The 25,903-nt window shown below is 40.8% G+C and overlaps 1 protein-coding gene across 1 annotated transcript in view; it reads right to left on the bottom strand.

Annotated features, from left to right (window-relative positions):
• Positions 1 to 1,469: 1,469 nt before the first annotated feature.
• kcnh8 (potassium voltage-gated channel, subfamily H (eag-related), member 8) overlaps positions 1,470 to 25,903 on the bottom strand; it is a 60,444-nt gene continuing 36,010 nt past the window's right edge. Inside the window, exons 7-16 of the mRNA XM_085346908.1 lie at positions 22,908 to 23,112; positions 20,214 to 20,423; positions 18,709 to 18,908; positions 17,425 to 17,674; positions 11,543 to 11,757; positions 10,334 to 10,372; positions 9,261 to 9,556; positions 7,261 to 7,373; positions 7,003 to 7,082; positions 1,470 to 2,060 (exon numbers count right to left, since the gene is read on the bottom strand). Coding sequence (XP_085203034.1) covers positions 1,470 to 2,060; positions 7,003 to 7,082; positions 7,261 to 7,373; positions 9,261 to 9,556; positions 10,334 to 10,372; positions 11,543 to 11,757; positions 17,425 to 17,674; positions 18,709 to 18,908; positions 20,214 to 20,423; positions 22,908 to 23,112 — 2,199 coding nt within the window. The remainder of the gene's footprint in view (positions 2,061 to 7,002; positions 7,083 to 7,260; positions 7,374 to 9,260; positions 9,557 to 10,333; positions 10,373 to 11,542; positions 11,758 to 17,424; positions 17,675 to 18,708; positions 18,909 to 20,213; positions 20,424 to 22,907; positions 23,113 to 25,903) is intronic.

Genomic DNA, 25,903 nt, shown 5'->3' on the forward strand with positions numbered 1-25,903 from the left:
TAGGGATAAAAGTTTGATTACAGTACATTCCATTTGCAGAGAAGCAGAGTCAAACCTACATGAATCCAAAAGAGAACAGTAGATCTGTCGGGATGAGAGTTATGACCTTTTCCTGGTTTAGGATTGCATCAGCTGATACCAGCAAACAGCACTGCCATAACTTTTTTATATACAGTAGCATCATTTACTGCCATCCCACACTCGTGCAATTTCTGAGGTAAAAAAATACAGCTTTAGTATCGATACATTCATAGAAATATAAAAGCGTCTTTATGTCCTTATTGTGCTTTTATGTGAGGATATTGCCTTCTTTCTGAGCAGTTGAGAAAGTGGATCTCAGGATTGATGACCCTGGAGAAAAAGTCTACATTGCGGATCATAAACCAATTTAGCATCGGTAATATTTGCTCCAGGCCTTTTCACAACATGGGCGACTATCTTGTGCTAAATTAATCAGATTTTTTTTTAACTAAGCCCACATCCAATAAATATGCATCAGTAAAATGCCAGGTTCAGCTATTAAAGACTGAACTGTGTTTCCTTTAAATAGATAGATAAATGGCAAGCTGGATTTCCACAGGGTGACATGCAGCATGTTAATGTTTGTCTACAGGCACTACTCAAAAGGCTCGGATAGGCATGCAGAGAGAGAGAGAAAGGAAGGAAGGAGAAAGAGAGAGAGGTGTATGGAGAGAAACACTGGAAAGGGGAAACGGAGAGGGAGAAAGAAAGTCCCTGTGCTCTTAGTGACAGACAACAGCAGGGGCTGTGGTGCCTACCCTACCACCACCTCCTTAACTGTCTTCTTCCACCCCCACCTCCCACACTTTCCCGAGGGCCAGCGGTGAAGAGCACAATACTTCCCATCTCTCTACTCACGCCGTTCTGTGCTCCAAGTCCAACCAGTCACTGTTCCATGAAATCCAGAGCATCTGACACTGGTTGAATGAGCAAGGAAAAAGGGGTTAAAAGAGAGGGTTGCCCTCCACAACACACCCTCACCGCTTGTTCTAAACCCAGCACTCCCAGTGCTTTCTCCTCCTCCAGCATGAAACCATTTTCAGTCAAAAGCAAAAAAAAAAAAAAAAAAAAATCTTCTTTTTCTCCTCCATCCTACATTATGGCACAGGCTTGCTGTGGGGGAAGGTACTGGAGGTAAGCTGATAGTTGCCGCTACGGACCAGAAAGACCAGAGCTCCACAACCGACCCAAGCCTCTAACAACACGTAGTTTCTATAAGTTAAAGCTAACACACCTAAACCTTCTGTACTTGTTTTCATGCAATGGGGATTTGAAACACGTGCCTTTAAACAAAAAGAAGAAAAACATCTGAGTTGTGTCCCTGTAAACATTTTCCAGTGGTAGAGGGGACCCCAGTTTATCAGTCTTAGCTTGAGTTTAGGAAAATATCCCAAAAAGTGTTCTTGAGAAAGTCCTGCAGACTCCAAGACATTTGTGATTAAGGTCTGCTACAAATCCTTGGTTGGGTTGTGGTTGACATCCCCGAGTCCAGTTTGAGGAGAACCACCAGAGCTCTGAATAAGACCCTCATGTCCTCCGTCCTGCGGAGGTGGACTGTGTGCACCTGGCCTAATGGAGCTAGAAGCCCTGCCTCTGCAGTGGGGAAACTCTGGAGAGCTGAGGTGCGACAAAGGCATGTGTGGCTCTGAGATCATAGAGGATGGCTGCACTTGAAGGGCCAATGAGCTGGCAGTTGGAGATGGAGTTGAGCTGGGAATACCTATGTCCCCCAAAAGGAGGTCTTGGGTTTTGTGTATGAGGGAGTGGCACAATGTGTTATGCTGCTGGGACATGATGAGGGGGGAGGAAGGTAACGACATGGGTGTTTCTGTCCACACTGTGGCAGTCTGAGAGGGGAATGGTGAAGGGAAAGTCTGACGGGAGGGGGAATGGTGTAGGTATGTGTGGCGTGCTGGGGAGTAATGTGTGGGGCAGACTACTGCAGGTTGTGGCACTGACGTCATGAGGGTCTCCATGAGTTGAGCCATTCTCTTCATGACCTGCCCCAGGTCGGCCACTTCTCTCCGAAGGGTGCTCACCTGCAGAAACAAACAAGAATCAAGAGACAATCTGCCTGTAACTATGGCTGGTATACATCATCCAAAGCACTCCACAAGTATTGAAAATAAAAAAAATATTGTGTTGGTGTCATATGGGTTACAATGTTTTTTTTGTTTTTGTTTTTGCGGAAGCAAGCTTGTAATTTATTTTAAGTCCCTGTGTGGTAGCTTTTACTGGAATCTGCAGCTACCGTCCTAGATTCATATGCATATTTATAGAAAATGTACACAATAAAGTGCATCTTTATCCCACCCTTCCCACTGTATGTTCATTTTTAACAGTCCTACTGCTGCTACTGGTTCACACTAAAGGCATTCAAATGTAAAAAAAAAAAGGGAAAAAAAAGGTTGGCTTGGTTTGTTTGTCCCAGCGGTTAGTGCGCCGACTACAATTAGACAACCATTTAAGTTGTTTTTGTCAGTGGATCGTTTTGTTAGACTTTGCAGGAAAGTAGTGCAATAACGAGGATCCACAGTGAGCTGTGAAAAAGTACTGCATACCAAACAAACTGCACACCTCCCACCAGGGTACCAAAATTCCTCAGGCTGCTGAATACAGATCACACTCTCTGCTCCACGAAATCAGAACATGGCTGAAAATTGTTACGGCTGACTTTAGACAATGCTTTTTGGCTGTGTTATAAAAAAAATATGCCACTAATGTTGTCCATCTAACAGCAATACTGGCTTTATTGTCTAGAGGATGAGTGTCAAATTTAAGGCCTGGGTCAGCTTTGGAAAATATGAAGGAGGACATAAGTTTTTGGAGCAGCTATTCACACTCCACCAAAGTAGTTAAGTGACAGATAATGACATGAAAATTACTATTTTTCCACTGTCTATTATAGAAATTCTATTTTAAATAGAAAAAAGAACATTTTCATCAATCAACAAAAATGTTATGTCTGTCTGGGCGCTGAGCTACCAGAACCTTTTCTGTAATTTTACACATATATCACGAAGAAAGACTGAGACATTCTGTTGAAATTGCACTTCTTTTTTTTTATAATATGAAGATATTTTAGGGAAAACCGAAGAACTAACTTCCTCTACAGGCGGCGCAATAAACCAAGCGGAGATGGTTCCTATAATCCGCTAATTTCCTTGATTACTTTCATACTCCCTCAGCAATTGAAAGGTGTTCCTCCCAAAGTGTACGGCGTAGTCTAAGGAGCGTGGAAAGATGCTTTTCTTTCTAAACTCCTTAGACTATGATGACTTGGATCACTGAGAACCTTCACATACAACAAAGCAAGCCAAATTATTCCATTAATATGCTCCAAAAGCACAAACAGCACCAGAACCATGTGGAGGCCCAGTTCAGCAAATCCATGTAGAATTATAATGAAGGAAAGAAGGGTTAGACACATAACCCCAAAACTTTTACTAGACTGCAAACCAGTAAGGTTGGCCATTTCAGTTTATGGGGACTGATTCAGATCCAGCCTCAAGTGGCCACTGGAGGAACTGCAGTTTTTAGAACTTGAACGTGGGCTTCATTTTGCAGTTCTGGAGGTTTATAGCTACAATCTACAAGACTGCATTTGCTATATTTTGCTTAACAAATTTGACTATAACTCTCACATTCCAGTCATTACCATCAAATTGATTTTTCTGAATATATGACACAAACTTGTGAGGAGACACTGCTAATCAACAAAAAGCCACAGATTATGAATTTGTTTTTTTCAGGTCAGCCCTTCCAGGTCAAATATCTATTTCATGCCTGCCGTTTTGCATGTAACTTCAAGCTGCTATAATTGGTCATTACACTGATGAGGGGGGTTGCTGATTAGTAGCTCTCTGCACGTGGCGTGTCCACAGAAGGCACGACCATGAAGTGCTGCCAATGTGCCATCTGCTTCTGCCAGTCAAAGCACTCATGACCATTCATCAGGCCAATCATGCACGCCAGCGCAACTGGATGCACATCAGCCCCCAGCGGGACACACAACTCCAGGTGGGAATTGCTCTGGTCGCTGCATGAATATGTCAAGAGGTGATGAGGATGAGCACTCAAGTATATTGTGATCACGACAGACCTAATCAGGCTGGGAACTTCCATTTCCTCTCTCAGCTCACATTGTTATGTTGCCGCCTAGGCGAATGTTGTCCAAAGTGATTACCTGGCTCAGTCGTTTTTAGGCAGGATTTTTAGCGTCTTACAGCATTGAGGTTGTTAAACTTTGATCAGCATCACGAAACCCTGACCAAAATCCTACTTTTGCTTTTACCATAGAAAAACATCCCCCCTTTTTCAATCTCTCCCTCTCACATGTGGCCGGGTCTAAACTCTGACTCTGATAAAAATAGAAAAGCCAAGAGTGGCGGTCCAGTCCAATCTGACACGCTGTCAACGTGATTCTAGTACGCCCACGTCAGAGATAGACGGGTTAGAGAAACAGCAGCGATGCAGCGACAGGTACCCTCAAAGTCAGTAAGAGCATAGTTAGACCAAACAAAGCTGATGTTTACTTATCCATGAGTGTTTTAAAAGTGTTGAGCTGTAGTGCTGCAGTGCATAAATATAGTAATCCAACATATTAAACAACAGCAGGAAATTGCATGAATACTAAAATCCTGATTGCTCTCTATGCCGCCTGGGAGATCATGCAGTGAATAAATTCACAGTGCTTCCCTTTGCTTACTGATAAGATAAGATAAGATAAGATAAGATAAGATAAGATAAGATAAGATAAGATAAGATAAGATAAGATAGAACTTTATTAATCCCTCGGGTGGGTTCCTCTGGGAAATTCGACTTCCAAAAAAAGCACAGCAACGACCAAAGTTACAGTTACAGAACTGTTATATATATATATATACACACACACACACACACACACACACACACACACACACACACACACACACACACACACACACACACACACACACACATATATAAATACAGAGACAAATATAAATAAAATATACAAAGGGGATAAATAGAATAAATAGGAATAAAAAATAAAAATACAAGTGAATTGCACATTTCAAGTATTGAGTCTATTGCACTGTTGACTATTTACAAAAAGTATTGCACAAGGTATTGTACAGTGAGGTGCAGAGGCACTACAGCTTAGTTGTTCCCCCCTGGGGGACAAAGGAGTTTTTAAGTGTTTAGCTTATTGCATGACATACATATGATTGATATGTACTCATTTTAGTTTAATTTAAGACAGGATTATTTAAATTTCTCTTATATGACAGACTGATTTAATTCTATCATCTGCTTAAAACTTCTGCTGTATTCATGCCTTAGTTTCAAGTACCTGACTTTTTCTTTGTTTCTTATTGTTCATTGTGTTCAAAAGTGGGTCGCTACTGATGAGCAGGCATGCCTATTGTGTTGTTTCATGTCTTTCTAGCAGCCTCTTTTAGTAATTATGCATCTAATTACTCAAGCTGTTCAGGTAATGCTCCCATTGCTCCTGCTCTCCTATGCACATGATGATTTCCTTGGCGTAGTACAGAGGTCACCATGCTAGGCCTCATTTGAATTTGAATTTCTCCCACTGGATAAATAAACGGTCCTGTCATGGCGCCAAGTCGCAGGGCAAGTGTAAGAGGCCAAAGAGCAAGAAGTATGTCTTATAGCAGCATGAAGAAAAATCTGGAGTTAACATGGTGAGAATGTGGTATAGGTCTGAATGATGTTAACCTTGTAAGCCTTTGGCTCAGATGGCCTTACTGAATTTTGAAAAAATAAAGTTCGAGCTTTGTTATTCAGTGGTAGTGACTCCTTTGAATAAAGGCAGAAACAAGAAGTGAAAATTACCCCCTTGGATTATCATCTCAACAGGAACCTCTTCTGATTTTGATTAAAAATGACAAAATTGGGTATCTCACTAATGCTGAATAAATCAGCCAGTGCTAGCATAGCTTAAAATAAATGTAATTTCTTTTTGCCTATAAATGATTTTTTTGTCTCCTTTGTCGTGCTTTTGTTGGACTAGTGTACGTTTGCATGGGGAGCTGATAGGGTTCAAATCAAACGGCCCTTTTCATCTCCTATGGTGATCGCTTTGAATGGATCCAAGTGTGGATTAACAGCCTACAAGACCATGCTGAGGTCCTTCCTGTTAACCACCGGTCACCCACAGAGACAGAGGAGGCACAGAGCCAGTGTGCATAACTGTGAAAAGGCTGTGCCATTGTCTTTCCTCTCTTTTATAGATTTCTTTCATTACTCATGCTTTACACACATCATGTTTCTACTAGCAACAACAGCAAAAAAAAAAAAACAAAAAGTCCAGAGGATCTCATTTATTTGTCTATTTTTTTACAGGTTATCTCTTTCTCTTTTCTCTCTACCTCAGTCATCCCATATGATACACACCAAGGCTTAACAGGAGGAGGCGAACACTCCTCCTCACCTGCCAAGGGGTCTAATGTCAATTTAGCCGCCCGCCAATCAAAACCATAGGAAACAGCACGGCAGTCTGTTTGCGTGTATGTGTGGACATTTTAAGTTTGACAGAGCACCACGAGAATTAAAAATAAAAATATGACTAAAATCTTCAGCATTTCAACTGTATGTTAATGTGAAAAAATACAAATAGAGAAAGATTAAGTAAACGAAACGAACTAATAGGGTTTAAAATGCTTATTTGTTTGTCGTTTTTGCTTCATTACTTCCCTCAGTCCTTTCATCTGTCTTGTGGCTGACATGCTGATACAGCCATATGGTTTGTGCTTACTTGAGCCCTGTCTCTCTATCTCTATCACTCTCTGTCTCACCACAGTCATGTTTCTATGAGAGCATTAAACTTAATCTAAGATAACAAACTCCTCTTAATTCTTGCTCTTACCATAAACTAATTTTTTAACTTAAAATCGAATCATTTAATATTGTGTGAACTTGCTTTTTGTAATCCAAAAGGAGACGAGGTCCCTATAAACGCACGCAAGATCCCACCTGTTGATCGAGGTGTCGCAGTTGTCCTCTGGTCTCCTCCGCTTTAGCTGCTAATTCGGCTGTGCTTATGCGCAGCATATCTGTAACAAATAAGAAATGTATAATTCCCTTCAATCAAGGACCAATATACACCCCACAGTTGATTGCACTACAGCCATTATACAGCCATTAAGCACTCTGTCTACAAAGTGTTTTTGCATCTGGGACAGTAAATGACATAGGTTCATGTCTGTGAGTTGCGCTACATGAAGAGAATACCTGTGGTTGGTGCTGAGGCACTGGTTGGTTCACTGACAGGATGGCCTTGGTTAGAGAAGGAGAAGGCCAGGGAGCTCTCTGTCCCCTGACTGTCTTCAGTACCATCCACTATCCTGCAGAGAGATATTATTATATTATTGTGCAATAACACTACACAATGTACACATTTTGGTTATTGCATTATGGTGCTATTCCCTAAAATATTTTAGGCCAGAAATATAAGATTATGTGTTTAAAAACAAACCGAAATTTTCCATATATTTGAAATTCATAGTTTTAACATCAACACAGTATTTAATTCAATGTGAAGCATATTTGTGAATATAAACGGCAATTTAAAAAATATGTAGCTGAATTCTATATATATTACAACAGATTTTGTGTATTTAGCCAGTTATTTTTATTTCTATATAAGATAGTTATATAAGTTATATACGAATAACCAGCTTGTTTGATTTATACTCTATGTCACTGACAAATATTCATCCCATTCAGTTTATTATGTTGGCTAAATTAAAATGATCCAGTCTAAACCATGATGAGCATAAAGACTGGAAATGGGGTTACATCTTTAAAAATACAGAAATGTCTCTTATAATACATTTTAAACCCTCTATTTAACCCTTTGTCCAACACATGTCATACAATAGTGTGTGTTGGACAAAGGGTGAATGTGAGTATGATATGAACCCACGTTCATCTGCTTCACTTCCACACATTCAACTGGCAAATGAGTCATGTGATTCCTACTTAAGCTTCTCCAGCCTGTCCACAGTTGCTGTGAAGATGCAAGCCACTTTGCAACCCACCTTCACCTCAGTCTTTCTTTATATATAATGTCTGACTTAACTAATACCACGTCTTCTGATGTCTGCTCTGTTCGTTCTGGGATCTTGCTGCTGTTCCCTGACTTCTGCTTTCCATGTACATGAGTGAAAGTGCATGGAGGTCTCTCATCAGGAATTAATTAATGCAGTTGGTTCCTCCTTTCCATAATGATTCATTCATGTGTGTGTCATTAGAGAAAGTTTTAACACGACTCTATTCAGTGCTGTGAGAAACGAAATGCCTCCCATGATTCAATAGCTTACAGAACCACTTTTAGCAGCAGTAACTTGCAGTGAAGGTTTTCTGTATGACTTTATCAATAACTCATAGCATTGTGGAGGAATTTTGTCCCACTCTGCTTTACAATGTTGCTTCAGTTCATAGAGGTGTCATGTATGCACAGCTCCTTTACGTTCCTGCCACATGATCTTAGAGGATCGTAGGGGTCTGTTGTAGCTTTAGCTGCTGGACAAATAACCTCATATTTGACTCTAGAATACTTTGGTTTACAAAGGTGTTCATGGTCAGCTCAGTGACTGCAAGGCATCCAGGTCATGTGGTTGCAAAACAACCAAATGACCTGTGATTCTGCTCATATGCTGTTTTTGGATTTTACCAAACATGTTGCTGTATAGCCAAATAGCTTCACTTTGGTCTCATCTGTCAAAAGGACATTGTTCCAGAAGCCTTGTGGTTTGCTCAGATGCAACTCTGCAAACCTAACCTGTGCTGCCATGTTCTCTTTAGAAAGAAGAGGCTTTCTTTGTGCTGTCTTTCCAAACAAGCCATACTTATTTAGTCGTTTTCTGATTGTGCTGTCATGTATATTATAAATGTAACATTTAATATGCTGACTGAGGTCGTTGGAGTCCGAGATATATTTCTTCCATTTTGCAGTTTCTGTAAAAACTGCACGTTTCAGGGTGTGAAACCTTTTCTGTATACCCTCACTGATAGATCACATAATAGAAATTAAGAGGATTAGACTTCCATTAGTCTGTCACAGGGTTTAGTAAATACACATACTGTTTGTCACTGATGACACTTTTGAGTCATTTCTAGTTTGCGGCATATGCACTCTTCCAAAGAAATATAAAAATAGGCATAGCTTGGATTCACAGGGAAACAGGCCTAGACAGGAAGTAAGACCAATCAGTGGAGAACAAACTCACCTGGGGCTGAGATTGGAAGGATCTAAAGTGTTGAGAGTAATTTCCTGGATCTTCCTCCGAGACCTGCTAGAGTTTTGTGCCACGCTCTTCTGGCTGGGTCCGCACATTGGAGACTTCTCACCAGCCCCCCTGAGGTTCACTGCTCGTTTCTGCTGTGATAACAAAGATACGGTCACGGCCTCTTGCTCCTCTTGCTCCTCCAGCTCCTCCAGCTCCGCATCTTCCTCATGTTCCTCCTGTGCCTCTGTGATAGGTGGATAGCCCTGAACCACTCGCCCGTTCCTCTTCACCTCTGACTGAAAAAAAAGCAAAATTAAATTAAAATCTAAAATCACTTTGGCTCATCTGTGGCTCATCATGGCCATTTCACTTTTTCCTCTGCAAAGTTAATAAAATGGTTCTTTATTTTTTTTAAGTAAACAAAATGTACTAATGACTTGTAAGTGCAATGAGTTGCCCACTCAGTTGGATAAAAGGTCAGATCAACAGTTTAGGTTGCAGATGTGTCCTGCAGAACAGTAAATGCAACACCTGACACCTGTCTCATTGAACACAGAGAGCTGCGTCTATCATTAGTGGTCTGCAATGAGCCTTCAGCTACAAGATGAGGTCTCAGCCTGATAATAGCAGAAGTAAAGACCACAGTCGCCTACTGAACCATCTTCCTCTGACAAAAATACCACCAGCGTGAGATTAATGTCTCATCGAGAGAGATAGACTCTTCTGTAAAATATTGGAACAGCTTGACAGTATATAGAGCATCTTATCGCCTTCTATTCTGGTGCCGCCATGATCTAATGACTGCAACTAATTTTGTGCAGAAGTGATCTATTTCGTCCTTCATCAAGTCTCAAACAATGATTGTGCCCATTATCGGTGACTGAAGCCTTCCGCTGAGTCACCCAACAAAGTTTTCAGAGTGCAGAAGCATCAAATTTCTTAGTGAGAGCTGATGAAAAATTCGGTGATGACTGTTAACCAACAACATGAACTAATCGGACAAGTCTTTTAAATTAATGGCACCTGTCTAAAAGCTGTTTAGCTTCTGCTTGTGAGAGTGAGAATTTGGGTACCTGCGTCTCTAGAGCTGTTGTGGACAGTCTGGCCTTAACCTGGAAGAAAGCCAAAGAGGAAACACAGTAAATGAACTGCAGATAAGAGCAATTAAGCTGCCATCTTTCTTTTCTTGCTTTTAATTTACAGGTGAGTCAGTTCACAAGGTTATACAGTAAATTATTTTCTAAAGCCAGTATAAGAATAGAATAGATGATAATGACAAATACCCTAATGACCTTGATATAGTAGTACTGTAGTGGTAAATGCAGGATAGTAAGACCAAAAAAAAAAAGCAATCTCAACATTTCAGCCGCAAAACACCCCTCCATCTCCTGTCTTCATTTAAAGTCTATTGAGCCCTGCGGCATGCAGTCCGAGTGAGTGCGGGTGTGTGTGTGTTAATGATGTGTGTGCGCGTGTAAGTGGGCCAGCGGCGTTTGGGCAGGCGAGACAAAAACACCTGACTGTAATTACAGCAGTTCAGCTTCTCCAAGTCGGCTCAGCTAGCTCTCTCTCTCTGTAATTTTAAAGTTTCCAGACCCTTCTTGCTTTGCCGTCTCTAAACTCATCAGTCATTCTCACACATTAGTACAGTATCGTGATTCATTTCACCGAGAAATTGGCGAGAGCACATTAATTGCTTCTCTTGCACTGCTGTGGGTAATACCCAGGCATCGTTAATTAAAAAATATTAAAAAATCAGGATCTATTAAGGGTGTATGGAGATAATTAAAACAAATGAAAGATTTGATTTGGTGTTTGGCTTTGGGATCCCCAAATTTATTTTGCTTATTTAGTTTATTATTTCATTGCTATTGCTTTAGCAAAATTAGCACCTAACGCATGTCTTCTCACATCTTTCTTTCTTTTCATAGTTCCTTCTTTTGGCATCACAATCAAAAAACGGTCCATGGGGGATGTATAGTTAAAAATCAGTTTAAATCTCCTTCCAAGGAAAACATGATTTGATCCCGTGCTAAATTTGTAACTTTCCTCATTTATTTTGCTTGGATATGCTTTCCACAATGTAAAATAATCTCATGAGATAAGCTTTAAGAAGCTCCAGACTGAGAGCTATTGTTGATGATGTAACTGTAAATGATGTAACTCTCTCCTTTAAAATGAAACTACCACGAAGATTACAAACTGTTTGTACTAATTTCCCTCGCTTTATAAGTTAGCCAATTATATGTGGAATCAATACACCAATACTTGGATGGACTCACGTGTGCCTCGTGTCCCTCTCTCAGGTTGTACGTGAGGTCCTGCTGGATGTCCTGGACGAAGTGGTGAGAGTACTCAGGATAGAGGTCCAACACCTCATAGAGTCCTTTCAGGTTGATACACTGCAGGTCACAGTAGGTCAGGGCTTTCACATCTGCATTGGTTTTTATTACCCGGTTATCCAAGGACAGGTTTGCTCCGATCAGGTCACCTTTACCTGCTCAGGCAGAGAGAGAGTGAGATGGTCAGAAAAAGAGGTGACAGCATAATGTACACTGTGGTAAAGGGTGTTAGAGGCACAGACTCAGTAATCTTTTCTGCAGACGCATCGGGACACATCAGCGATAACTGAAAAGTTTATAAGCTTGGAGGGTGGAGAGGTCCTGGAGCAGAGTAATGCTTAGACATTAAGAGGATTATTCATTTATTCAAGACTCAGAATATAACTTCTTCTGAATTCTAATTAGTAACTTTGTCACTATTATAGACTGTATGTCTTCTATTATTACACTAAGTACTGAGCACAGTGTTGGTTAAGGCAGGGAAGGAAGACACACTCAGCTTGGTAAAGCTGAAAACAGCTGATCTCACTGCAAGCCCCCAAAGGTGATAGCTCAGCTAACACACTTTTACAAATCCTCATAGTAAATTTTATTAAGGGTGCACTACTAAGGAACCTTGGACTACATATAATTGCTGCTGCCTCTGCAAGCTTCTTTGGAACCCACCTCCACCTCAGCTTCTCCTTCTCACGTGGTGTCTGACTTAATCGATGTCATGTGTGTTGTAATTTCCACCTGTTCAACTGTGTACCTGGAGCCTTGAGGCTGCTATACCATGACAGAGCCACATACCACCAAACTCCACCTCTATCGAAAAAAGAAAGGCAGCCTGAAATTCTTTATTTGTTTATTACCCAAACGTCTTTTGCTAATTAACGTTTGCCACTGACTTCTTAGATGTTAAAGTATGAAGAGCATAAAGAGGCAACTGCAAATGCATCTGCAAGACCAAAAACTGAGCACTCTATTAACGGGAAAGCTTCAAGTAATACTGTTTAAAAAGCTAAACACTAATGACCAAGTAATACCAAATAGGAAACAAGCTTAATGAGAGAGAGAATAAACAGAATATTGCAGCGTTGTTTTGGTCTATAATTATTATTTATAAATCACTTCCACTGCTTTTAGTCAGTTTTACAGTTTGGGTGAAGTGGCTGTGACAGCTTTTCCTCTCTATACAGGATGAAGATAAGTGCCCCTTTAGAGTTAATATCCCTTAAGCAGAGATAAATTATTCATTATGGTCATTTCGTGGTGTGAACGCGGCTAAATTACACCACAGCTGATGGAGTGGCAGTCATGACTGTTCATGTTCTCCTTCTCCGTCGCTTTCTCAACCCACTCCTTCTCACCCCGGTTATTATTCCTCTCCTCTTTCATTCGCTCCCTCTGTTTTTAGAGATCCAACTGGTTCAGCTATATCAAAACCCTTTGTCACTGACTTTTCTTTCTTTTCCATCATCTTCCTTCTCCTCCATTTCCTCTTTTTCTTTTCTTGCTTCTTTGTTTCACTTCTTGTTTCCTGCTTTGTGTTTCCTGTCCGCTATTCGTCTGCTACTTTGTGTTTCCCAAACTTCCATTTTATTCTTAACATTTTAGCTTTTGTTGCATCATTCTGGTTTTTAATTTGCTTTTTTGTCTTCCTATTTACTTCTTTCTTTCTTCTTTGCTGTCTTTCTTATCTTTTTTGTATCTGTCTCTTTCTAGGTTTCTTTCATTCCTGTCATCCCCATCTTCCTTTTTTAAATTCTCCTCTTCCTTTTCAGCTCACTAGATGCTTCCCCTCTGCCTCCATCTCCTGTTTGCCTTCTAACCTTTTTATCTGCCATGTTTTACTTCTTTCTGAGTTTCTCTGTCTTCTCCATTTTGTGTTTTCTTTCTTTTTATTCATTTTTCCTTTTCTTTTCATTTTTCTTTCTGCTTATCTTTCTGTCTTGTTAACTTTTGATTCCTTCTTCCTTATGTTCCTTCCTTTCTCCCTTCACTCACCAATCTGGACCTCAGCTTGGCTCACTTTTACTCTCATCACTTCTTCTTCTTCTCTTTCCTTTTTTCTTTTCTCATCACTTTCTCTCATCTTAAGCCCCATCCATTTTCATTTACTTCATCTCATTTGATTCCTCTTGTTTTACACTCTTCTGCTTCCTTTTTTGCCCTCCCTCTTTCAGCACACGTTCTCTCCATCTTCCCAAAGTTTCTCCTCATCCTCTCACTCTTCCTGTTTTTGGTCTTCTGTCTGTTATGTGGTACTGAGCTGTGGCTATGGACTCGCTGTGTGGCAAGGAAGGGGGTGATAGAGAGAGACGAGAGACACATGCTGAGAGAGAGAGAGAACCTTTTTTTTTCTTCAGACACTCGAAGTTAGCCTGACCTTCAGCACACAAGCACAGAGACAACGCTCTCCGCCTGTCAAGCCTACATACACATATGCACCCACCCACACACACACGCACACAAACACATGCCATTCAGCAGAAAACAGCAGAAAACAATTCCGCCTACTCGATACACACAAACAGGAAAACACAGAAACCTTTTTTTCCCTCTTTTTTAACAGGAGAAAAGGCATGCAGGTGTTGTTTCTACAAACAACTAGATACACACACAAAGATAACAATGCCAAAAGAGGAAAAAACCATGACAGATGGAGTTTCTTGAACCATCTGGCTGTCTTCTATTCTCTGTCACACGCACTTGTGACAGATAGAGTGTATTCCTGTGTCATGAAGGTCAGAAAGCAAAAGCCAGTATGGTCACTTAGGGCAAGAGGTTGCATCGCACAGCAGATGTGCATGCTTGCAGATACAGCTCGAGTGAGTCTACATCTCGATTTGTTCTGCACACAAAGATGGGCATCATTTTATGAACTTTCAGAAAATTCTTCATCTCTAAGCTGAACATACTGGAGTTTTTTTTTTAAAATCTTACTTAAAAAAATAGTCCATTACGTATTGAGTATTAAGTATTGAGCACTGAAGAAGTTGAATGATTACCTTTATAACCATGTTTAATGTGTTAAAGTCGTTTTAGGAGCAGATTTTGTGACTCTTTTGTTCTTTTATCATTCTATCATTCTACCCTGTTATTCAGCTTTGGTATTAATAGTGGCAATGAAGATACAGACAAGACATGTGGGTGGAGAGAGAGCAGATTTGCACTTTATATTTAAGTTCCCATGAATATTAGTTGCCTACTATCGCTTTATAAGTCATTGGAAAGCATAATGATTTATTCTGCATGGCTGTGTTTTACAACTGCAAGCTCATTAACTAAGTGCTTTCCCTCAAAAATGTACTTAACTGCTTCTTCATAGTAACAAATCTATTATACATGGATTACAAGCTTAATATGGTTTGTTCAGTGTTGCATGTTTAAGGTCGCACAAGAACAACCATTTCTTAAGAAACTAAATAAATATGATCTATTCTCAAGTAACAAAAAACCCCCAAACAAAAACAAAAAATGTCTAACAAACTCTTATTAAGACTACCGATTCTATAGAGAGGCCCTCGCAGTTTGACATGTTGCACAGAGCCTTTTGATTGGGATCTGCCAGTTTAAGATGACCATTTGATACTTGCAATACGTGAGATGTTTTTAATCAGGCAAATGCATAATAAAAATGAATAATAAGGACAAAGAGACTTTGCTAAAGTGAAATGCAACTTCATAAATATAAAACGTCTGCAGCACACGTTTCTCTGTTTTATCTAATTTGTTCTTCTCAGGAGACACTACTGGCTGTGATGGCTTTTATCTTTATCAAGCTTTATTTTCCTTTATGCTTTATTTTAACCTTTTTCATTTACTTTTTCTTTCATTTGTATTTCACCAAGACTTCTGCTGTATAAACAAAACAGTCCTTTTTAAATAATTATTGTAATTTCATGAACAAAGACAGCGATATTTTTTCTCGGTTCAAGCTGACTCGCAGCTTTTGAGCACGTTGTGGAACCGTTAATGAGAAGCCCGTTTCTATTTTAGCACGCGGCTTCCTTTGGAATTGCTGAATCGGGGGGATCCACCTACTGAAATAGACTGTTTTTTGTATTTTTCTGTTTCTGTTGTAGAAAACACAGGAGTCAGTTCTGGCTTCAGATGCTGTAATTAGCTGCTGCTTTAGCAAATCAAATATCGATTTAAAACTGAAAGTGAAAAAGCAAATGAATTTGGCCTGGGGTGTCACATAGAGACCTACTTCAGCAAGCAACGAGGAACTGGGATGAGCAGCATTAAAACGATCAAGACTAGAAGAAACTAAAATGACAGAAGACTGAATTACACTTCTGTGGAAAAGATATGATGAATGCTCAGCTGGACATAACTGGATTGCAATAGTTTAGCCTGGATGGAATTGGACAATTATGGATCGAATGGATCACTGGTATATGATATAAAACAATCGGCAAAGGTTGAATGTCTCTTTCATCACCTGCCAGTCAGCTCCGCTCATCCTCTATGGGCTTCAAGACATCACTAAAACATGCAGCCCAGCTTAAAGAAGAATGCAGCTCCTTCATATTATGTGCACAAATTGACAAGTCCTTCTTTGCCTACTGCAAAAGGAGATTGCTCAAAAATGGCATTTACACTCACTGGTCACTGCATTTGGTACATTTTCAACCGCTCTTTAACTCAAATATCTAATCAGCCAATCACACGGCAGCTTCATCCATCCAGCTCCATCAATATAGGCCTGTAGACATGGTCAAGGCGACCTGCCCAAGTTCAAAATGATTGTCAGAATGAGAAAGAAAGGTGATATAGGAGACTTCAAACATGCCATTGTTGTTGGCCGTTGGCTGGTTTGAGAATTTCAAACACTGCTGATCTACTGGGACTTTCCCACACGACAATCTCTAGGGTTATCAGAGAATGGTCAGAAAAGGAGAAAATGTCCAGTCAATGGCAGTTCCCAGGGTGCCTGTTTGGCTTCCAAGTTGAGCAGGCAATATGCTGCATGTGCTGGAGGGCTAAATGCTGTATCCCGGGTCTGACTCAGATCCAAGGCTTGTTGTCTCATCTTCACTGCACAATCTAATACAGACAAAAAGGAACCCCCAAGACATGCTTCTAGCTGATTGGAAGGCTGCAGAAGAATGTACAACAGATGTGCTACTGCTGCAGAAGACCACACCAGGTGGCACAAGAACAGGATACTTAGGCTACAATGTTGCCTGGTCTGACGATTCTCAATTTCTGCTGCAAAATTCGAATGAATTTTTAAATATGCACGGATCCATCCCACCTTGTTTGTGTAAATTGTTACAACAAAATGAGCATTGTTGCCTAACTGAGCTTAACCACAGCCTGAATATTGTTGCTGACCTATGACCCTGCACCATTATCTGATGGATGCTTCCAGCAGGATAACACACCATGCCACAAAGCTCAAATCATCACAAACTGGTTTCTTGAACATGACAATAAGTTCAGTGTACTTAAATGGACTACACAACCACTAGATCTCAATCCAATAGAGCACCTTTTGCAATGTGTTGGAAGATTCACATCATGGATATGCAGTCGACAAATCTGCAGCATCAGAGTGATAATAACTTCAGAGGAATCTCTGCTGAGGCCAGTGAGTTGACTTTTTAACAAGAGCTTAATAATAATTCACTGAAAATGCACAATAGCCTCTAGGACAATGTAATCCTTCAAATTCAAAACAATTAGCCTATTTTCAGGATGGGCTTTTACACAAAGAGCCACGCAGAGCTTCGTTATTAAGCTTGCTGTTTCCTTGTTAAAATTAGAAAAGATCTGTTTTCCTTCCGTCTTCCCACCCCCGAGCCCCTTCCTTCTCCCTTTTATCATACCCAGAATGGCCAGCACCATGCCATCTTTCAGCACTTCCATGGATCCTGAGCAGACAAAGAAGATGGCCTGGAGAGCGTCACCCTGTCGAAGGAGGTACTCTCCTGGAGCACAGAAAGAGGTCTTGATGTGCAGTGACAGGGAGCGCAGGCAGCCGCGACTGGCAGAGGCAAACAGCGACAGCTCCAGGATCTCCTTGTTAAGGTGCATGGTGATGTCAGATCGCAGCTCATCTGGGAAGTCCTTCAGCAGCTGTAGAGATGGGGGGGGGGAATAGAAATCAGAGAAGGATGTGAGCAGCATGACACTTGTAATTGTAAGAAAAAAAAAACACATGTACCTAAAGTTAAAAGATATTATTATTACTATCATTATGTAGTAATAATTACCTTTATACACCATTACCAACCAATGCAACACCTGTGGCTGCAACACAGACAATATAAGGTGAGAATTTGGAGAAACGCTGTCATTTGCACATCATCTATCTGTCCATCCCCTCAGCGGGACAAAGATCTGCAGCTCAGCAGCATCACAGCTGATCAATGAGTCATCAGAGCCAGGCTTACTTTAATCAACAGGCCCATCTATAATTCATTTGTCTGGGTTTCATCATCATCACTCCCTCCACTCCCTGCTCTGTTTTCTGACAGCTGTCTTGCAGGCATTCACAGCCTAGAGGGACGAGTTGCTACTATACTGCTGACTGGTTGCCTCCGTTTCCCTGAGCTTATCAAGCAGAGGTGTTGTTCACCCTGTCTTACTGTGTGTTTTCTCTACATGGTCCTGAAGCCACATTTGCACACTTAGATCTGTTTGCACGTTTCCTTTCACCTGATGTTGTCTTCAACAAAAACAAAATCTGGTTTTGAAAACCAGCCTCGAATCATCATTTTTGAAACTGAAGGCCGAGAGCTTGTCCTCTAAATATCATCATGCATAGACAAAAAAGTCATGTCTTCTTCTCCCTGTGAGTCAGTGCTCAGGGCTAAACACACCTGCATTCACTGTGGGTAATCATAGTACCATTGATTGTATTTTCACCTCTACCGTGAGCCTAAATGTGGCTGACATGTAAGGAGTATGTGAACTTTCAAATGAGTTATCGGTCCCTGTGGGCTGTGCTGTTGGACATTTAAAGTACAAGTGAACAGACCAAGTAGGGAAAGGGTTAATACCAACTGAAGTAATTACTGTATTTGATGCTGATGTTGGGATATCGTCAATGCAAAGACACTTCCAATTTCAGTTTAGCAAAAACCAATCAGGTCGTCTTCCTTTCATACCTCATTACAGTCGATGCCATTGTTGACCGACCAGGTTGTTTGAAAGTACTCCAGCATTCGCTGCTTGAGGCTCTGCGGCAGATGATGGACACGTATGAAGTCCTTGAGATCTTTGGTTTTGGTGTGGTACAGAGACCAGCGTGAGTACATCCTCTGGATAATGGCTGTCACATTACCAAAGACCAAAGCGTGCATCAGTGCTGCAGGTAAGAAGAGATGAAGAAGGAGAGTTAATGAAGTGGACAGTAAGCATGGATGACATACAGTGAAAAATGTGCTGACAGTGAATTGTCAAGACAGGGAACAAAAATAGGAAACCTGACTAAACTCTTTTCTAGACTGGTTTTGTATCTCACAGTAAACCAAAGAGAAACATCAGCACAAGTGTTACAAGTGCAGCACAATAACAGTAGAAAAACATGGAATTGGACTCAGATCATAAGTTGCTCAAAGCAGGTCAGAGAGAAACATCTAGAAACAGGAACTCTGTCATATTTCTAAAATATTAAATAAGCAACAGGAATAAGGCAGGAATACAACAGTTCTGCCTCCACTTGATTTCTATGATCAAATAAACATCAAATCAACTAAATATACACATGCATATCCTGCAGCTCTACTCCTAGAACACAGGAACATCAGGATTAGGTCTGGCAGGGTCATATTTGACTGGGATGACAGATACCTGTCCTGTTCACCTAAGCTCATCCACTTTTCAGCGGTGCTGCAGCTGTGTCGCATGCTGCAAGACGGGAAAGTGGGACTGCTGTGACAGCGATTACTGATTGTGGCATGAGCCATTAATGAAAGAAAACTGAGCTTTAAGCTTCACCACTGAAAACTAATTACATTTTATGTTTTACACTGTTGTAAGGTCATTTAGTCATATTGTTATTCATGTTTGCATTGAATGATGGAATAAAATGATTTAATTCAATTCCACCCATCCAGTTTGGCCTATGTTTCCATATAAATATGAACAGGTGCTTGGTTCAAGTTTTTATTTCGTGTAAACCCAACAGGGATAGCGTGTGTGTGTGTTTGTGTAAGCACATGTTTGTGTGGTGTGTCTGTGACAGCTACTGCTACTGCCCCAGGCAGCCAGGGACATTTAGCAATTAGCTGAACCAGAATTGGGAGTGTCCACAGGGAAAACCCCCACCACGGTGACCTCTCCTCATCCCCAAAACACAAATGTAGTGTAACAAGCCAGTTTAAACCGGATCAGACCTTCCTGCAGTTGTCTGCCAGTGAAATATAACAGCTTACAGTGAAACAAATGATGGACCAGGATCAGATTTTGTTGATGTTCCATCCATCCGTCTATCCTGCTTCACTGCGTATCTGATTTCAGGTAAGGGTCATTTGTACAGGTAAGTATAATTCCACACACTGTTGTCTCAATCTGATCTCATGATAAATGTAAGCATTTCCATCATTTCCAAAACACGTGTGCACTCAAGTTAATGTGACGATATCTCACGACTGATCGTTTGTTCGTGTACCTCCTATAAGCATGACACAAACGGAGAAGATCTTCTCAGCGTCAGTGTTGGCTGACACATTGCCGAAGCCCACGCTGGTGAGACTGCTGAGTGTGAAGTAGAGTGAAGAGATGTAGACGCTTCGGATGGAGGGACCACTGCCAGAACCATTAACACCTCCTGTGGGATAGTACGGCGACTCCAGACGCTTTCCCAGTTCATGGAGCCATCCTGTTTTAATATAGTGTAAACAGCAAACGGATGGTCAGACAGAAACGTTAAATTTGTTTCAATTTCATAACAGCAGTTAATATAAAAATTCAACTCGACTTGTAACAAAATTTCCACAAAATTACCAGCCTTCATTTTTACTGGTTATCATGAAATCCTATGCAGTAATTGGTGAAAAGAAATCTGCATTGTTCTCATGACCCACTGGATATTGACCGGGATCCAGTTATGAAGATGCAAGAACAAGGTAATTGTGAACAGCACAGCTTATCGATGCTAACCAAAAATCAGCCCAACAGGCCTCGTTATACATAAGTGACCTGAGGACTAAAGGGGAAGCCTTGTGTTTCGGTATGAGAAGAATTAACACATTTTGCACTGATTTTACAATGCACACACACATAAGTGATGCAGTTGTTGCACCCACCTTTTTTTTACGGCTCTACCGTAAAGGCTTAAAATCCTATATGAAGACCCTGATGACAAATGCATATACAGGTAAATATAAGATCTCACTTGCAGAAAAAACCCTGTATCTCTGGTTTTAACGGCACTTCAGAAATTTAAATATGACTTCTGTCCTGTTCAAGTTTGTCTTCTTGTGCACCTCTACACTATTGGTGATGAAAGCTTTTTTTTTTTTTTTTTTTTAAACCAAAAAAAACCCCCAAAACCTGCAGCCAGCGAGCCTGCAGGTAGTGCATCAGGTGTGAAGCATAAAAATGAACATGACTTTGAAGTTGCTGAGTTTTGGGGATGTCCAGTGTTGTCACAGGGAGAACATTCATGAGCCAGAACAGCACAATCTTTACTCACCACAAATCCAATTAAGCATATTTCACTCTCTTTGAATTTGTCCACTTCTCCATAATAATAGTTAAAGGCTAACCGTTCTGACACAGTGGAGTAGACCCTACATGCAGCATAGATGCACAATTTGCAGGTGCACTGAACAGGACTCTCCGGAGAACAATCTATCAATTGCAGCTAGCACTGGAAGCAGTCCAGAGGTCAACATGAAGGTCAAGCTGAAAGGGCCAATTTTAAACGAGTTAATGTTTTTGGCCTTTAGGGATACAGTCTAGTCTGTCTGTCTGTCTGTGTCTTTTATTATACTAGCCTTTATTATAGCCTTTGTATGAGTCTGTTTATTGCACAGATTTTGGCCCATAGAAGCTCAACGTTTCTTTTATACTGAGTCTGACAAAACTAGATAATGACTCCTTCAGCTAGAACAGAAACTGAGGCTGTTTTTTTAGCCCCACATTTTGTCCCAGCATTTGATGTCACCGGAGTCAGTTTTCCATTAGCATCCTGTAACAAAGTTGATAACAAATCTCTGCAGGCACACATCACATTACATGTACACTGTTACCACAGTGGTGAGTAGCTCTGAGACTTATTAATTAATTTATTTTCACATGGCTACAATATAATGAATTCAATAAATTTTTGGTACAAAACACAGCAACAAATCTTTTTCTTTCTTTGTCTGGTTCTCTGTGATATTCTAGCAACATTTGTGGTGAATCAGCACATTCAATGTCTTCCTGCGAATGATAGGGGGTGGGAAGATTGTATTACATTACTAATCCAAGCACCAACAGCGCCTGAAGATGCTACAACTGATACTGGCAAAGTGCCCAGTAGCACCGGTGCTATGCTGAAAAAAAAGGTCTCGGTTACAAGTCGTTGTTTGTTTTGACATCATAGGATTTCAAAGGCGCTTCGAAGGAAGAACACTACAGATGCAATGTTTTATGTGAGACTGTTGATGGAGAAGTATAGAAAAGGTCGAAAAAAGTGGCACTGTGTCTTTGTGAATCTAGAGAAAGCATATGATATGGTGCCAAAGGAGGAGCTCTGGTACTGCAAGAGGAAGTCAGAAGCGGCAGAGAAGTATGTTAGGGTGGTGCAGGACATGTATGAGGACAGATAGACAGTGTCGAGGTAGGAATGACAGATGGCTTTAAGATGGAAGTGAGATTCCATCGGTGATCTGCTCTGATCCTTTTCTTGTTTGCAAGGGGACAGATGAGGTCAGGCAGGAGTCTCCTTGGACTAGGATGTTGTGACGACACTGAGATCAGCAGTGAGAGCAGGGAGCAGATGGATAAAAAATATGGAGGTATCCTCTGGAGAGAAGAGGAATGAAAAACAGGAACTACGTGTGTGTGAATGAGACGGAAACAAGTGGAAAGGTGAAGGTGCAAGGAGCAGAGGTAAAATAAATGGGGTGAACCATCCAACACAACGGACAGTACACGTGAGAGGTGAAGAAGAGAGTGCAGGCAGAATAGAGAGGGTGAAGAGTGTCAGGAGGAATTCGTGACAGAAGGATAGCAGCAAGAGTGAAAGAGAAGGTTTACAAGATGGTAGTGATGGTAGGAAGCAGATGATCCACTGTGGCAAACCCTAAAGGAAGCAGCTCAAAGAAGAAGAAGAGTTTGAAGATTTGCGGTTAAGATTTCCCCCGCCACTGACCAATATCCCAGTTGTTCGTGTTGTCCTCCATTTCCTTCTTGCCGATGATGTACCAGATGCAGGCCATCCAGTGAGCCAGAAGGGCAAACATGGACATCAGCAGGGTCAGAACCACAGTGCTGTGCTGCGAGTAGCGGTCCATCTTTTGGAGCAGCCTCAGCAGTCGAATTAAACGCACTGTCTTCAACAGGTGCACCACTGACACCTGTAGGTAAACAATAAACCAAGGTGAATCTATTTGTAGATAATGAAGTAACTGGTTACATACAAGTTTTACTGTTAAGAACTTTCACATTAAAGTGAAGTGGAATTCACATTTTGGATTGACAGATGTATTTTTAATTATATGGACAAGGATACATTGAATCTTCTTTAAAATGGTTCTTATTATCAAAGAGTTTAAAAAAACACATAAAACTGACATTCTGTACTAAATTTCAAAGCCAGCATGAACTTTAAATGATTGTCAGTTATTAACAGTAGTCTAACCAACAAATTTTTCTCAAGAGATATAAAAAGAAGTGTCGAAGAACTAAAACATTAAATGTATTTTCAGTTTTCTCAAATTAACCAGCCAACTGGTGTTAAGAAGCTCCCCACTATGATATTTATGGGAGGCATATCAAATAATAGCCACCGACTATGTTAATAATATTTGATTAAGCCACTTTTGTGCACATGCAGCACTAATTATAGGAAAAAAGAAGCATTAGTTACTCAGTTGCTCTCTGACTCTATAATGTGATCTGTATCAAGATTTGCTGATAACCTTGAATGCAAGAGAAATCAGCCTGTGTGTTGGTTTTGTGTCTTAACTTAAAATTCCCACCTTCAGCCGAGTTTGCTTCTCTGGACTTTTTATGCCTTTTCTGTTTTCCTTCATTCTGTAACCACTTAAATTTTGGCCCATGTCTTCTGAGCCCTCCTCTGACTTGCACCTGCTCCTCAGGCAAACTGCGCGAACAGTCTATCATTTGGGACTTGCTGTCATCTTTCCCCACAGGAGATGTACACACCAGGTATTATTAAGAAAGATGTAGGACAAAGAGGACGTGTGATACATGTTACATGTGTATTTGTGTAGCGAGGAGAGGAAGCAGGGAAAATTGGGTGGGAAAGTAGGCCAAAAAAATACTGTATATAAAGATAGGGTGTAGTCAAAGCATCCAGACAGTTATCTTCACTTCCACAAAAATAAATAAATAAATAAATACAATAAATCATTCAGCTGTGATATTCTAATCAAGAAATGTCCTTAAAAGGGATTATGATCCTGTTCATATCAATTTAAGGAGAAGAAAAACAGGAGATCTCAAGATCACGTCACTATATTTAAAAAAAATAAGGACTTGGTTTTGGATTTCTCTGTGCAGTAGCAATTAGTCACTGAAGTAGTTTAGGCCATCTAAGAGAAAACAAAACACAGTGATTAGATAAACTTCCTTAAAGAAAAGGAATTCTGCGTCAGCTGTGTATAACGGGGCCAAATCACCAACACTGCTGATAAAAATGGTCTCCTGCAAGTGCTTCCAGCAGCACCTTAGGGTCCTCTATGCTGAGCAAATGGAACAAAGCATCAAGAGAAGAGTGACACATTAGAATGATAAAAATAGTGTGCAGGAACACTGGGACCAAAGAGGTCATGCTAGTTAGGCCTTGCACGACCCAGGTAACATGATATATTCTGTGCACAGTGTTTAATGTCTCAACTAAACATTCAAGGCAAGATAACAAACATCACATTGCAAACATTGCAAAGCTAGCCCCAAAGTATGTGGTACCGGACCCAGAGGGTTTGTCTTTAAAACTGTAGAGGCTGGGAAATTATAGAGAGTCAGAGTGAGGAACCCTATGCATTGAAGATGGGGCCCATCAAAGGTGGCCAGATTAGTACAGTGAGATTAATCAGTCTGTCACACTACAAACAGCCTCTGTCATGCACCCAGAAAAGTCGCTGACTAGTCAGCGCAATCAAGACTTCAAGGAAAATGTCAAAGAAAAAGCATAAACTGCCAATTGTAGATAAAACATTTCTCAGTATTGCATAGGTCAGTCTCACATCTAGACGGTCACTTTAACCTTGCATAGATGTGCAATGCATTGACTGTGGTGTGGTGTTGTCAGGGTACATCTCTGAATGCTAAGCTTATGCAGACAGAGAAGCTAAACCAGGGTCCATTAGAGTACCATGTGCTGACACACCGCTGCATATAATCCACACATTGTATGCAAAGCTAACCACACCATAACAACACAAAATCTGTGTGGATGGATGTCCAACATCTGTGTCCACAGCACATGCATTATTTAACATATGTAATAAAGAGTGTCTTTTCTTTGGGACAATTTGTTTCTCTGGCCCCTGGGTTACATTTGATGTGCAGACTCAGATATTTTCTCAGGCTCTGTGCTGATTATCAGCAGGGCACCGTATAACTATTTCATGTAGTAATAACTAGAATATATCAAGGGTTGTTTGTGTGTACATGGGTGCATGTGAGGGGACAAGGAGGTAAAGGAGGGAATTACAGTGCTTGAACAAAGCTAAGAGGAGGAGATATGTGGACTGTCCTTATCAGAGCTTCTCCTGCACATGTCTCCAGTTTTATGGTAGCTTGTCCTATCGCCATGAGAAATAGAGAGCTGGTGCAGCACGAGGCGTAATGAAGCCTCCTACTGAGCCCAGGGGAGAGGCACCATCTCCCCTCCACTATCTATCACCACCCCACATCCCACCTATGGAGCGAGCAGGCTGCGCCACGTCCCGTTCTCTCCAGCGCCATGAGTGGTAAGCAATATAATGTAGCCAGCAATGCATATGTGCACCATCTGCTACTTTTTCCTTTAACTTTTCCTCCTGTCACTTCCATCTCACCCCTGCCATTCACATTTTCATTTCCTCTGCTTATCAGGTGTGAAATATATATGCTTTGCAGCCTGATTGCTTACTTCTGCTTTTTGTGCGCGTGAGACCATAAGGTTGCAGAAATGCTCAT

This window comes from Diplotaxodon limnothrissa, linkage group LG22 (genome assembly GCF_057381915.1).
Source record: "Diplotaxodon limnothrissa isolate DT_005_m linkage group LG22, D_limnothrissa_male_GT1.1, whole genome shotgun sequence".
In the NCBI taxonomy this organism is placed as follows: domain Eukaryota; kingdom Metazoa; phylum Chordata; class Actinopteri; order Cichliformes; family Cichlidae; genus Diplotaxodon; species Diplotaxodon limnothrissa.